Here is a 15,195-nt window from a genome sequence, read left to right on the forward strand (position 1 = left end):
CAGCTTGTAGCATTTGAAGCTATAGACATTTGCTACTACACCTAGCTACTATGTTTGCATACATATTTAGTCGCTAACTGAATTTACTCTCTGCTAAGTTATTCTACAGGTGTTTCTTTTCCCTGAGTCTGAGTTTTTATTACTTTGTATGAACCTTCCCTGTACTGACAAGGTAACAATCGTGTTCACTGATGCTTTTTAAATATTCTATTGCTTACCGTCAATGTACGGAACCCAGATGTCTTCTACTAAACTTCTAACAGCATGGATTTATTTATTTTTTTAATTTTTTACCTTCATAGGTGTTGAGATAGTGGTTTCTGACTACAAAGTCCTCTGAGTTGTTGTCTGGGAAACGGCCAAGGCGAGACAGAGGTCCATAGACCTGAGATGCAAAGTTAGCGTAGTCCTTGATGATGTCTCTCCGCTGCAGCTTCCCTTCTATGTTCTTCCCTCTCCCCATGAGTTTTCTGATATCTGAAATAAAAAGCTCTGTCATGGTTCTCTCCCCATACTTCTCTGAATGACAAACGCAGACCGCTTTCACTCAGCAGGAAGACACTGAGCTGAGTGAGTATTATGAGGGCCCACCACAGCTAGAGGGCAGCACTAGGAACAGCTCTTCCATCCGGGTAGCTCTGATGCAGGCGAGGGTGGCCGAAGCTGAGTCAGCGAGCATCCTCAATGTGGAGTCGCAGATTTGTATGAGCGCGCGCGCACACGTGTGAGATCCCGTCACAGGTATGCCACAAGAGTGAGAAGTCACACTGCAAGAGGACCCAGACCCGTGGCTACCTTGCACCTGATGTTCATCATTCATCTGCAGGGCTTTGTATGTGACTTTGAGTGTTAGAATTTAGTAAAATTGTTCACATTTGGCCATTTATCTATAAAAGCTAGTCAAATCCACCACTAGCTGTGTTGTATACCGAAGAGAAAAAAATGCCAGCGGCATCTAAATACATAGCCAACAGCAAGCTAGTTAGATTAAAAAATAAATTAAAGGCTGAGTTCACTGAGAAGAATTTTAAGATTTTAATTTTTGAATTGATTTTACTTTTTCTGAAAAAAATTTTAATGATTTTTTAAAAATGTGATTGAGTTGTTAAGAGTACATATCAACCACTAATTTGAGCACATTAGTAGTATAATTCTTATTTTTTTCCCATGAATTTGAGGCAGCTGGAAAGCTTCCAGAGCTGGTTTTTAAATTCTTTTTGTTTTTTAAATTAGATCTTTGAGAATTTAGTATAGCATTGTTTGATTATATTCACCCCCTCCTCAACCTTCCATTTTCCTCCCCACCCACCCAAGTGTCCTCCTTTTGCTTGTTTGCTTTTTTACCCATAATGCCCCATTTGTGTTGTCCACAGCACATACTCTTGGGTATGTGGCCTTCTACTGGGGCGTGGCAACTCACCAGGCTCAGCACTCATAAAAGGTCATAGAATGGTTAAAAAATTAATTACCTTCTATTTTAAGTAAATATGGACGTGCGTGTGCATGCATGCATGTGTGTGCATTTGTGTGTGGAGTCAGGGGTGTCTGCCAAGTGCCATGGCACACACCTGTGGGAAGGCTGAGGACAACTTTCAGGAGTTGGCTTTCTCCTGGCACTGAGTAGGTCCCAGGAATTAAATGCATTTACCCAGTGAACAATCACAATGACCTCAATAATACAATTCTTACAGGTATTTTTTAAAACGTTTTTCATAAGAGAAACTACAAATAAGAAAAACTACAAAATTAAATTAAATGCTTAATAATTTAAGTTTTTCATAAAACTTTTAACTTTGATTTTTAATTTAGTGTGTGTGTGTATGTGTGTGTGTTCATGGGGTGAGTGCACACGTGTGTAGAAGGATGCGCCCCTGTGCTAGCATGTGCAGAGGCCAGAGAAGGACACTGTGCCCTTACACAGGCTCTCTCAGTGAACTTGGAGCCTGTTGTCTCACATACACTGGGTAGCCAGCCAGTCCCAGTAATCTTCCTCTCCCGCCCCCTCCCCCACGTTGTCCTGGGGTGACAGGCACACATGGCCGCACCTGGGTGGCATGCTGGAGATCTGAACTCAGATCTTTGTGCCTGGACAGCATGTGTGCTTAGTCACTGGGCCATCTCCTCAGCCTCTAATGTAAAAAAAAAAAAAAAGTTTTCTTAATCCTTCCCTGAATAAGTAGTAAAGTAAATATTTTACATTTTATGCATAAAATGAGAATGTATAATTAAAGGATATATAAGCATAAATACATCTGTGGCATTAAAATTTTCTTGACGAGAAGCAATTAGGAAAAACAACTAAAATGTCATCTTTGGGGCAGGAATTTAAGACGAAATTAATCAAGGGGCTTCTTAAGTGAGCACTTGGGTTATGAATGTAAGGGACCTAATACCAACACTGATATAGTAGTAACTTGACTATCTGTTAGAACATGGTCACTTGACTTTCTTGGCAATTTTCCTCCAATGTCCACCTTTCAAACAGAACTCACCCTTTCCTATTCAACACCAGGACCAAAGAATTTCATCTGAGTTTAGTCGGGCTTGGTCAAAGCCCCAAAGTCCGGTCCCCTCCCTGGCCCGTTCTCGCCACAAATTACCTGATACATGTTTGTGACGGATCTGGGCCACTTTGGCCTCCTTTGCTTCCTGCAGTTTACACCACTGGTCGTTCAGGTGCCTCATGTCCAGCTCATTCTGGTTCTCCTCACGCCTCTTCAGCAACTGTTTCAAAACCTCCAGGCGCAGTTCCTGCAGTCTTGGGGATAGATTACAGAGTATTACTCTCTCAAACTGGGAGTTCTATTTGAGAGCCAGCGCAGGCCCTTCCTGTGAGCATCGTATTCGTGTGCTTTATAATGACCACCATGGCAAAAATGCAACAAGCAAGTTGAAACAGAGGGGCGGACGTTCACTCTAGCAGTAGATCTCTATAAGTGGGGGCATGGGGAAGGGGTGCGCATGCGCACAGTCCAGAAAGCGAAGCGCAGACAGAAGCAGGCAGATGGGGTAAGAGATGGGCTCCGGTTAGAGATGGGCTCGGGTTAGAGATGGGCTCGGGTTAGAGATGGGCTCTTTGGGCAGCTGAACCTAGAGAACAAGAAATTTGTGAATGGTTCTAGGTTAACGGAGCTGTTAAGAAAGAGGAGTGAAGAAAGCTGGGGTAGTAAGCGATCTTGAGACAGGGGTGGTCCCGACGTGGTAGCAACTCAAGTCAATAACCTTCCCTTTCCTTCATAAATCCGTGCTCATGAGTTCCCCTGTGCAGCCTTGCTTATATATCCAGCCACGCTCTGAACCATTGTTTCTGCAGGCCTTGGAACCCCTGTTGACTTCTGAGGCTCCCAAAACAAACCGAACAACAAATCCTGCTCATTCTAGTCTATCCCTGCCTACGGCCTTCCCTCTGGGAATCTTCTCCTCCTCTAGAAGCTTCTCGTATCCAATCTTCAGCTCTCTCCCAAGCTGCCCTCGCAGCTAAGAGTCTCTCTCCTTTCGACCTCAGCTCCACAAAGCTGTCAGGCTTTTCCTTGGACAACAGAGTTCTGAGCACGTCCCACTCCGATTTAGAAATTCATTCATTAACTTCCGCACTCATCTGGCAAATGTTTACCAGGTGCCCGCTGTATGTGAGGCAGGAAATAACGGCAGACAAGATGCACTGCCGACATACAGGCTTAGGTAAAGCCAACCCTACAGCACGAGATCAGCTCCAGGCCCGAGGAAGATAGGAGCTCAGAGGGACAGGAGGAGGAAGACAGGAGTGCGGTTTGTTACAGGGAGAAGGGGGGGTCCAGCCTCCACCAGGGAGATGAAATGGTTCAAAAGGCCTTGGGAAGCCTGGCGTGGTATGCACAAAAGCACAAGTTCAAAGCCAGCCTAGACTTCGTAGGGAAATTCTGTCTCAGAAAAGACCAAGGGGAAGTTGGGACCAAGAGTAGGGGGACCAGAGACAGGACAGGTGTGTCTCAGGCCTTCTCTAAGTGCAAACAGTGGAGGAGAGTGGGGACCAGGGGATAAATGCTTGGGGGGGGGGGAAGCAGATGCTCTTAAAATTAAGCCACACGGGCTGGAGAGACGGCTCAGCGGTTAAGAGCGCTGACTGCTCTTCCAGAGGTCTTGAGTTCAATTCCCAGCAACCACATGGTGGCTCACAACCATCTGTAATGGGATCTGATGCTCTCTTCTGGTGTGTCTGAAGACAGCCACAGTGTACTCATATAAATAAATCTTTAAAAAAAAAAATTAAGCCACACAACTGCAGCCCCCCTGCTTGAGTGAAAGATATAGTCAAATGCTACACAGTGAATTGGGGCCAACAATGGGCCTTATCTACCATGATGGTCCCTTAGCATTATAAGGAGGCTGAACAATTCATATCACCTAGTGACATGTAGCCATTGAACTGTCATAGCTCAATACATCATTCCCTTTTATGGTGATTCTGTTGTAAAGGAACATCCTAGGCAGCCAGCCATGTAAAGGCACAGCAGATATAATAATGTAGAACACTTGATAATGGTGACATTCCTCTATGTAAGCTGACAGATTTATGCTGCTTGTTTACTGTTAATTAATAATTAATTAATTAATTAATAGACAGGGCCTCATGTAGCCCAGGATGACCTCAAACTCAATATGCAGCCAATGGGTGGCCTTGAACTCCCAATCCTTCTGCCTTGGCCCGCTGAATGCTGACTGTATAGGCCTAAGCCTACCGCCCAGGCTTTTCTTATTATCTTATTGTGTTATCTTTAAAGTCTGTCATAAGACTCCACTGCCGTGTTACACGGGTGGCAGCTTCTTGCTAAGGACTCTGTGGTCCTAATAATGTCTCGTCATTTCTAGACATCAACAACAAACAGTCTCATTACCAGAAACACATCAGGAGAATGTGCTCAAAGCGCATTACACGCTTGCTGAAAAATGGCCTTATGTAGTACACTATAACAACAATCATGTCATCATCATCACCAGTACCACTATCACCATCATCACCCCCACCCCCACCAGGGAAAATGGGAAACTGGAGAAGTTCTGAGACCTAGCCTCATTTATGCTTGTTGCTGTACGAGCTCATCTCTTCACAGACAGAGAGGGCCTCCACAATTTGCCTTTGCAGTGGGAATTGCTCTGTCAGCGATGGCTAGAACTTGGGTATCCTACGAGTCTTGGAGGGTAGGAATGAGAGGGCCGTCTACGAGGCTGTTGTGTGAGACATAGAGGGGCCTCTTACCTAAGCATGGTGGTTCTGGGAATGACCCAGGGCGGGTCTCTAAGATGCTTTGCAGAAATCACTGGGACAAACCTGGAGCAGGGTTCTTTGGTTTCATGTTTGACTTCACAGAGGTTGAGGGTCGTTTTTTAAACACACATATTTGGGGAAAATGTTTCCAGATTAAAAACAAACAAACAAAAACCTAATAAAGTGTCTGGGGGTGGTGATAGCACACGCCTTTAATCCCAGCTCTTGGGAGGCAGAGGCAGGTGGTGAGAGGCAGGCTCTCACCGACCCATGAGCCCGGGAACCTACTTCTCAATCTCTCCTTCTCTGAAGGCCCACTCCTTCCTTTCCATGGCATTCATCATCTTCCTCCTCTTCTCAGCCTGGACGCTGTCGTTCAGTGGGGGCAGAGTGGCTTCCCAAGCTCGCTTCTCCCGGGCCCGCTCTATCATTTCCACCTCGGCTTGTCCTGCTGGTAGACCTCGGCCTGCGGGGATGTCAGAGCTCAGGATCACAGGGGAAACCCACAAGCCACTTCTATACGCTTCCCTCCTACCTTGCTCTAGAGTCAAGGGTTAGGATATAAAACAGTGCCGCTGGGAAAGGAAGCCTGGGTGCTTCAAAACTAGCATCATCTGTGGCCTTCGCGCCTCCTCTTACAGGCAGACATTGCGTTAGTTGTTTTCAGCAACCACCGAATAATCACCTTGGAGTGTCCTGAACTAGACAAGTCCACAGTCTTAAAATGCAAAGAGGGGTCTGGAGAGACGACTCAGTGGCTGATCTTCCAAAGGACAAAGGTTCAGTACCCACATGGCAGCTCAAAACCATCTGTAACTCCAGTCCCAGAGGATCTGACACCCTCTTCTGGCTCCTGTGAATACTGCATACATGTAGTGCACGGATACATATGCAGAAAAGACACCCCACACACTTGAAATGAAAATAAATAAAATTTCCAAAAATATTAAATGAAGAGGGAGAGATATATCAGTGATTGGGATTGTTGAATGAAAGTTAAAAAGAGATACATACTTTTAAAAAGACCACTCAATGAATAAACCATTAGCTGAAAATCTTTGCATTTTGTCTCCTATAGTGAATATACAATCTGGAAGTACACCTCACCTCCATCTTTAAGAGTTTAAATACTTATGGCGCTGTGGTCATGGCTCAGAGACACAAGCAGAGACCTACCTCAACTTGGCTTCTCTGGCACAAGTTTTGGGAACCCAGCTGCATATTCGGTGGCTAGCAGATCTAAAGGCAGCTTCCACTTGGTACATCATCTTCCTAAAACTGAAAACTACTAAGGGGAATAGGTGTCATGTGGGTTTCCTGTGTAATATTTGAATGTTTTCATTAAAAAATACACAAAAGTCTAATGAGAAAAGTTTCTACCATGTATAAAAAGCTACTTCTTAATTATCTGTGCTATTTCTTCCAAGTCTTGTTCACTCATCAGTGGGAGGACTGTCAATTCAGTTAATGTATGAAGAAATATATAAGTTTAAAGAAATGTGTAGAGCCTGGAAAGATGGCTCAGCAGCAAAGAGTGCAGAACCAGAGTTTGGGCCCCAGCACCTACATCAGGTGGCTCACAGCTGCCTGTGAGCACTACAGGGTCCAGCACCCTCTTCTGGCCTCCACAGGCACTGCACTCACATGCACATACACACACACACACACACACACACACACACACACACACACACACACACATGCAACTGTATAATTATAATTTTTTAAATCTAAGAAAAGCATGTTTTTAAAAACTAAAAGGTAACAACTTCAGAGGAAATTAATAATTCCACATTTATTGTATATGAAAATATATACAGATATATCAATGCATTTGTGCAGGGTTTTGCTTAGTATTTAAAAACAAAAAGTACAAAAATACCGTAAATATTCATACTTGACAGCTGTATTATTTATCAAATATCTTCTTCACCTTTTCTACTGAAAAAAATTTAAATACTAAAAATAAAGTGAATGATTGCTTTAATCACCATATTGAGCCCTGCTCTCCTCTTCCCTCTCCCAAGATAAACACAGGAGGGATTCAGAACACTTTTCCTGAGCTTGGCATTTTGTGAATCTGTTAAGGTTCATGTGTCTGTGACTTAATCACTTACAATATAGCAAGAACTGTTCAAATTCATTTACCCTTCAACAAATCCCTATTATGGAAATACAATGATTCCTATTTTACAAATAAAGAAGCCAAGGGGTAAGTTGATGTCAGCTGCGTGGGGTTGAGTCGGTATTAAATGCAGCAGCCTATTTTGTGTTCTTATGTATTGAGGTTTATCTCCTAATGAGGCATGAATTGGAAGCCAGATTTGACTCCAAGATGAGATGGAAGAAGAAGTATATGAAAACAAAGTGTATCGACTGTTAAAAATAGTGACCTGTGTAACACGGTTCATGTGTCTGCTCCCAGATGAAGGCTGAAGAGCTATTACACAGTGTTATTCTGAAACTCCTCTTTATCCCACCCCATGGACTCCATGCACAGAGAGATTGAGGACTTCATTCGGTTTAAGCTCCCATGGCCTGAGTCTACGTCCTGAGTCTACACAATATCCACCATCCCTGCCCTGGTCTCACTGTGCCCACCCTGAGCTTCCCTGGAGTTCTTAGGAGAAATGCTCCAGCCTGGCAGATATAAGACAGGATTGCTTTAATTCTGGAAAGTGCTGGATTTACCCTCCGAAGGCATTCACAGCTACCCCCTCCCTCTGCATCCCTCCCTCCCTTCCTCCCTCTCTTCCCCCTCCCTCCCTCCCTCCCTCCTTACCACANCCTCCCTCCCTCCCTCCCTCCCTCCTTACCACACAGCTTCTAGTCAATCTCAGTTGCTCCCTGTGAGCTTTATAAACCAGAGTATCTCACTGAAAAGGGAGTTTGGGAAAGGTAGCGACCGCCACAGGGACAGTTAGACCAGCAGTAGGAATTTGGGTTATAATTACTTGGACGTATAACTTATTAAGGAAAGACATCATATCCATTTCAGCATGAGCTCCCCACTCCCAAGCAGGGTGTGTCTCTGCCTCCATCACACCTCCATAGGCCTAAAGAACCATTTTAAATTTTCCTCAATAAATTCTGGGCGTGTCCAGCCACTAGGCGACTGAGCACACTCTACCTCGGTGTAGTTATCCTGTGATCTTTCCCAGTAATACTTCTATTTACATTACAACCCACACAGTAAAGTTGCCCGTCTTTTCTTACATGTTGATTTCACGATCAGCTCCCTTGTGGATCACTCTTTTTAGTTACTTCGTGTGTTGTTGAGAGGGTCTCGCTGTACAACACTGGCTAGCCTAGAACTCACAAAGATCCACTTGTCTCTGCTTCCTGAGTGCCGAGATTAAAGGTGTGCACTGTCTCGCTGGCCTTTTATTAGGGTTTGGTTATTTTTAAGATTTATTTATTTATTTATTTATTTATTTATTTATTTAATGTATACGAGTACACTGTAGCTGTCTTCAGAAACACCAGAAGAGGGCATCAGATCCCATTACAGATGGTTGTGAGCCACCATGTGTTTGTTGGGAATTGAACTCAGGACCTCTGGAAGAGCAGTCAGCGCCCTTAGCTGCTGAGCCAGCTCTCTGGCCCAGGGTTTTGTTTGCTTGATTGTTGGTTCATTTGTTTTGATCTTTTGTTTGTTTTTAATATCACAGTTTTATTTTATGTGCATGGGTGTTTTGCCTGCATGTGTGATACTGCACCGCTTGCATGTCTGGCACTCTGCAGAGGCAGGATAAGGCCATGTTCCCTGGAATTGAAGCCACAGATGATTGTGAGGTACCGTGGAGGTCCTGGGAGTTGAACCCAGGTCTGCTGGAAGATCAGCCAGTGTTCTTAAGCACTGGGTTATTATCAAAGCCCTTTATCCGGCTTTTAAATGAGCATCGTTTTCAAATAAAAATAGTTTTGTTGCTATTTTTGAACTGAACCTCATCCCATATTTTACCTCTACAACACTAACTCTCATTTCATTTTATCTCTCCATTGCAGTCTGGAACTACCTTTATTTATTTGTTTTTTAAATACACCTGCTGGCCACTTGTCTTCTTTTGAGAAATGTCTCAGCAGGCTCTTTGCCCATTTTAAAATGATGTTACATTTTCTCGCTGTTGTTCAGTTTGCTGTTCTTGTATATCCTAAAGACAGAGACTAGTCCCTCCCTAGCATGTTTATGCAAACACTTTCTCTCAATATGTGAGTTATTTGTTTCACTGTATAAACCAGAACTGCCGGAATCTGGGTCACTCCTAGGAACTCAGTAGTATATATTACTATCTGTAATATTCAGTGAGCATTACCAACTCACCCCAAGTCAGACTGGCCAGGGTCAAGAGCTCAGGGATGGTGTCTTGACACACAACATATTCTGGAGAGTATGGATCTGTTTGAACGTCTGCGTCCCGGTAATCAGTCTGAGTGCCCACAGTGGACTTGGTAGGGATGATTGCATACTTGGAAGGCTCGGGAGAAAGAAGAAATTGTTGTGTCCTACAAGGGTAAAAGTAAAGGCTGAAACTCAACGTGAACACTTAAAATACTACATAACCAGGTAAAAACCATTGTATCCCTATTGACATAGTCATTCATGCTTATTAAACAAAGGGTAATAAAACAGCAACATGCGTTTGATGTTTCAGTTATTTCTATCCTTATTCTTTTAAGTATTACCCATGACCCACTAAAAAAAAAATTAACAGTGAGTTTTAATATCCCATATAACAATAATACAATAATCCCAGGCCTTGGCATACAGGAAATCACCAGAGGGACCAGGCAGGCTCCTGCCCTCAATGGCCAGCAATCTGTAGCTTGCAAAGTATTGGCCTAAAGCACTGTCTTCTGGAAGCAAATGTGAAGTGAATGGGGGGTTAAGAAGGTTTTGAAATAAAGTCACTTACTTGGCTGGTGACAAAACAACATTCAAAGGCATCTGTTGAAGAAATGGCAGGAAGGGCCTGGGGGTGGAGGAGAAGGTACAGGTGAGGGTTTCACAAACCTCAAAAACGTTCTTCTTATTTTAATTTCTCTTCCCTAAAAATCAGTGAGTTTGAATGAACTTAAAAAAAAAAAAAAAGGACTATTCAAAGTTTTGTGTATACAAGATCACTGGAAATGTTCTTATTTAAAATGCAAATCTCCAGCTGTGGCTCAGGAGATCCAGGCAGTATAGAACACAGCTGGAGCTGTGCTTCCTCAGGGTGCACGCTGGCATGTCCTGTGCAGCCATATTCTCAGGAGCATCTCTCTACTTGGCCTTCTGTTACTTGGTAATCTCCCATACCTTCTTAAGTTCCTGAAACCTTCTGAAACAATCAAGGGCTTCCTTTAAGCACCCCCCCCCCAAGAGCCTAAGAATTTATATCTACTTTAGTTAAGAAGTTAACATTTTTTTTCTGAAAAAAAAAAAAAAAAGTGGGCTGGTGAGATGGCTCAGTGGATAAGAGTCACCCGACTGCTCCTCCAAAGGTGCAGTGTTCAAATCCCAGCAACCACATGGTGACTCACAACCATTCTTAAGGAGATCTGACTCCCTCTTCTGGAGTGCCTGAAGACAGCTACAGTGTGCTTACATATAATAAATAAATAAAATCTTTTTTTAAAAAAGTATCAGAACACTTCTATTAGGAAATGTTTGAAAGGAAGCTTATTCAGATGTGGTATCAGGATTATTTTCTAACCCAAGATTGGGAAGGAAATCTTCCTTTTGGATTAGTCTGCCTTGAGTCTGCAATTATCACGGGAGTATGAACCACAAATGAGATTCAGAAAAATCCCTTGACTGGGTTGAAGCAGCATTCACAAGTATTGTCCATTTGGCACACTTAGCAATTTCCTTGCACAGTGATTTCAAGATACATGTTATATCTGGCTTCATTTGATAACTCCGTTTTTCTTATCAACTATGCACCCTTTGTTGCCATGGTACCTCATTCACCCTCTGTGATATGTCTGTTGTGAAAGGTAGGTAGTACTGAGGTAAAGAACTAAACATGATGGCTGACATTCTAACCGCTGCCCCCACCATCAGGACCTCTCCCAACAGTTTGAGCCTCTAATGTTTATTACGCTTGACTGTCTACCTGTCAAAGAACTTGTAGCGGTTCTTTCCAGAAACATCCAGATCTTCGTACTTTTCCTCAGGCATCTGGAAAGAAGTATCCATCCTAAAATGAAGCAGAGGAAGATGTTCAAGTCGTCAACTCTACAGGTCACGTTTCTGTGTGTTGTAGGAGGGACAGAGAGCATGTGACTGGCCTACGTCTTACACTAGATGCAATCATTGGATCTGGTAAGAGGGAAGTAAGAGCTGGGAAGTAAGGAGGTTTATAAAATCCCAAATAAAAATATTGCCACTCTTAATGAAAATAGCAGAGTTTCAAGGGTAATTTTATGCCCTGGCTGGGACAAATCATCATTTATTAGCTTACCATGACTTGTAAGTCATTTAAATAACTAAGATTTCAGTAGAATTATTTTTGAAGTTACTTTACTTGTAAGTAAGTCTCAAAAACAAAACAAAAGAACAACAACAACAAAAGCCGAATAAACAAACAAAAAACGCAACCATAGTTAAGGTTCTAGCAGAAAAGATCACTTGAAATTTCTGAGGTGAACCAAAAAAACAACAGACTGGGTCATCCCAGTCTTTGGTGGTGAGCTATCCTTTAACATACACATAAATATGCATTCCAACCTTCTGAAGACTTTTAGTTATTTATTTATTTTTATAATAATATACAGCATGTCATATATAAGTATATATAACAATATTATGATGTATATAATAATATGATATAATTATATGTAATTATAGTTTCTTATAGTGATATACATATTATATTAATTATTATCTGGTTATATATATTAAGCAATAATGGTTATACATTTATATATACATACTTATGTATATATACTTATATAAATGTATAGCCATTACTTCTTTTTCTCATTAATTTATTAACTCGCTTTACAGTGAATAATTCACAGTCCCCCTCCCTCTTTTCCTCCCAGTCCCACCTTCTTAACTCCTCTCCCATTTCCCCCTTCCATTCTCCACAGAGAAAGGGTACCCCCAACCCAGGCACCAACCCACCCTGGCACATCAAGTCAGACCAGGACTAAATGCATCCTTTCCCACTGAGACCAGACAAGGCAACCCAGCTAGGGAAAGGGATCCACTTTACCTCCTACTCAGCCCTGGTTTAGAAAGAGGGATTTACATCACCGCTGTAAATTTCAATCCTTTAAAATAGCGTAGTCATTAAAACCGTGGCTATGTTTCAGAGCAGGAACCCCTGGTACATACGCAGCATGAAGCCGGAATACTTCTTTGTGTTTGCCTTCTTGTCCCCTCCACTCTCGAGTGATGTGCGATGGGACAGGGTCTGACTTGCTCCAGTACATAGAGTATCTTGGGTGATGAAACAGGTTACTGAACATGGACCGAAAGTTGGGAACTTTTTTCTGATGTTAGGAATGGGAGGCAGAGGGGAAAAGGTCAGAATTGTATGGTCAGATTTTCTAATACAAATCATATTGTAAGCTTTTCCAAAAGTACAGACAACATATGTAGCAGCAGGGGAGGAGTCCCTGGCAACCACAAACACTATCTCTATGAGGATACGCAAAAAGCTGGCAGCAGTGACAGGTATGTGGCAGGGGCATGGGACTATGTTTCTCTGTACTACATATGCCTTGCCAATACGTAAACTCTCCTACATGGGTGCATACATAATTTCCATTGTCTTCGCTTATGGGTTCCTCTGTGTGTGTGTGTGTGTGTGTGTGTGTGTGTGTGTGTGTGTGTGTGTGTGAACCCAGGTGCCCACAGAAGTCAGTAAAGGTCATCCAATCCTCCAGTTACAGGTGGTTGTGAGTCACCAGACCTGGGTCCTTATGTATGAGCAGTAAGTGCCCTTAACCTTAAGCTGTCTCTCCAGCCCAGTGCATGGGGTCTTTGTCTGCTATTACTTGATTCTTGAAATGAGCTACATGTATTAACAGGCCTGGTCCCCCATAATCATAGTACTGTAATTCCTACAGTCCTCACTAGTGAGTAGCCAAACCAGATGATTCGGATTGACTAGGTCATGTTAGCAGATGAATTAGACTTACCAGTCTGCTTCGAACCAGGGTGGCTCGGATATTGGCCTGTGCATGGTCTCGCTCACTCGACACAATAAATAACGGGTCTGTAGAGCAGTAAAGTGACATAGGGAAGAAAGTATGTTTACCAGGAACGGAATGTGACTCTCTCATTTACCTCCCCCATTTTTATGTATTTTTCTGTTTTTTAATTGAAAATAGATTTTAATACAATACGTTCTGATTAGCTTTCTATCCCCAAACTCCTCTGGATCTTTTTCTCTTCCCATCTCATCCAAATCCATGCCTTTCTCTCTCTCTTTAGAAAACAAACAGGCATCTAAAACTGATACTAAAATAAGATACAAATTTCAAGCAAACTGGGATAAGATAAAACAAAGAGACAGAAGAAAAAGACCCAAAGGAAGAAGAGGCAGAGGCAAAGATGCACGTATTAGCTTTCACAGAAATCCCATAAAAACACAAAAATGGAAACTATAATATGTATGCAAAAGATCTGTAAGGTAAATAATAATAATAATAATAATAATAATAATAATAATAATAATAATAAAAAGCCCTGGCAAAGCATTATGCATCAAAGAACCTTCAAAAATGCCATGGAGTTCACTTTGTGTTGGCCATCTACTGCTGGGCCTTCAGTTGGAGAGAACATTTTTTCTTTTGTGAGTAACTTCTGGGCTAGGTATAGGGCTTGTGTCCACTTCCCCTCTCAGCACTGGGACCCCATCAAGCTTAGACCTGTGTGGGCCCCGTGCATACTGCTGCAGCCTCTGCGAGTTCATATTGGCACAGGTCCTCCTGTGTTTAGAAGGCCTTGTTTCCTTGGTGTCTTCCACCCCTTCCGGCTCTTACAATCTCTCTGCCTCCTCTTCCGCAGGGGTCCCTAAGCCCTGGGGAGAAGCATTTGATGGAGACATCCCATTTAGGACTGAATGTTCCAAGGTCCCTCATTCTCTGTACATTGTTCAGTTGTGGGCCTCTGTATCTTGTCCCTCCTACTTCAGGAGGAAGCTTCTCTGATGATGGCTGAGCAGGATGCTGATTCGTGACTACAGCAGACTGTAATTAGAAGTCATTTTATTGCTACATTCCTTTAGCAGAACAGAAGTGTTTTATTGTCCCCTATGTCCACGGCCTATCTAGTCTCAGGTTCTTGGCCAGCCGGGCCTTAGTGGGGATAGGTTCCAACTCAGGGAGCGAGTCTTTAGTCAAAGCAGATATTACTGGTTACACCCCAAGCTCTGTGCCACTTTATTTTGTTTTTTTGTTTTGTTTTGGTTTGGTTTTGGTTTTTTCGAGTCAGGATTTCTCTGTATAGCCCTGGCTGTCCTGGAACTCGCTTTGTAGACCAGGCTGGCCTCGAACTCAGAAATCCACCTGCCTCTGCCTCCCGAGTGCTGGGATTAAAGGCGTGCGCCACCACGCCCAGCTCTGTGCCACTTTAAAAAGCATTTGTTTTACATTTGTTCACCTGCCAGCGCTCCTGTGCAGATGCCAAAGGACAATGTGCAGGAGCCAGCCACTCCTAGCATCGAGTAGGTTCTAGGAAGGAAACCCAGGTCATCAGGCCCTTATATACTACTGAGTTATCTTACTGGCCTCTCATTTTCAACACTGAGTCTTGCTATATTTTCCAGGCTTGCCTGGAATTCCTGAATGCAGGAGTTCTTCTCCTGCCTTCTGAGGAAGAGACTAGAGGCCAGTGTGCCTGGCTTGCAACCTTTTCCCTTTCCCTTCTTTCCCTTCCCTTCCCTTCCCTTCCCTTCCCTTCCTCCCTTTCCCTTTCCCTTTTTCCCTTTCCCTTTCCCTTTCCCTTTCCCTTT

The 15,195-nt window shown here is 43.1% G+C and overlaps 1 protein-coding gene across 1 annotated transcript in view; it reads right to left on the reverse strand.

Moving 5' to 3' along the window:
• The window catches only part of Maats1 (MYCBP associated and testis expressed 1), a 40,425-nt gene that overhangs the window by 21,198 nt on the left and 4,032 nt on the right, over positions 1-15,195 (reverse strand). Inside the window, exons 2-9 of the mRNA XM_021209898.1 lie at positions 13,379-13,455; positions 12,570-12,727; positions 11,344-11,427; positions 10,162-10,218; positions 9,570-9,751; positions 5,534-5,711; positions 2,601-2,758; positions 295-477 (exon numbers count right to left, since the gene is read on the reverse strand). Coding sequence (XP_021065557.1) covers positions 295-477; positions 2,601-2,758; positions 5,534-5,711; positions 9,570-9,751; positions 10,162-10,218; positions 11,344-11,427; positions 12,570-12,727; positions 13,379-13,455 — 1,077 coding nt within the window. The remainder of the gene's footprint in view (positions 1-294; positions 478-2,600; positions 2,759-5,533; positions 5,712-9,569; positions 9,752-10,161; positions 10,219-11,343; positions 11,428-12,569; positions 12,728-13,378; positions 13,456-15,195) is intronic.

Source organism: Mus pahari, chromosome 12, assembly GCF_900095145.1.
Source record: "Mus pahari chromosome 12, PAHARI_EIJ_v1.1, whole genome shotgun sequence".
In the NCBI taxonomy this organism is placed as follows: domain Eukaryota; kingdom Metazoa; phylum Chordata; class Mammalia; order Rodentia; family Muridae; genus Mus; species Mus pahari.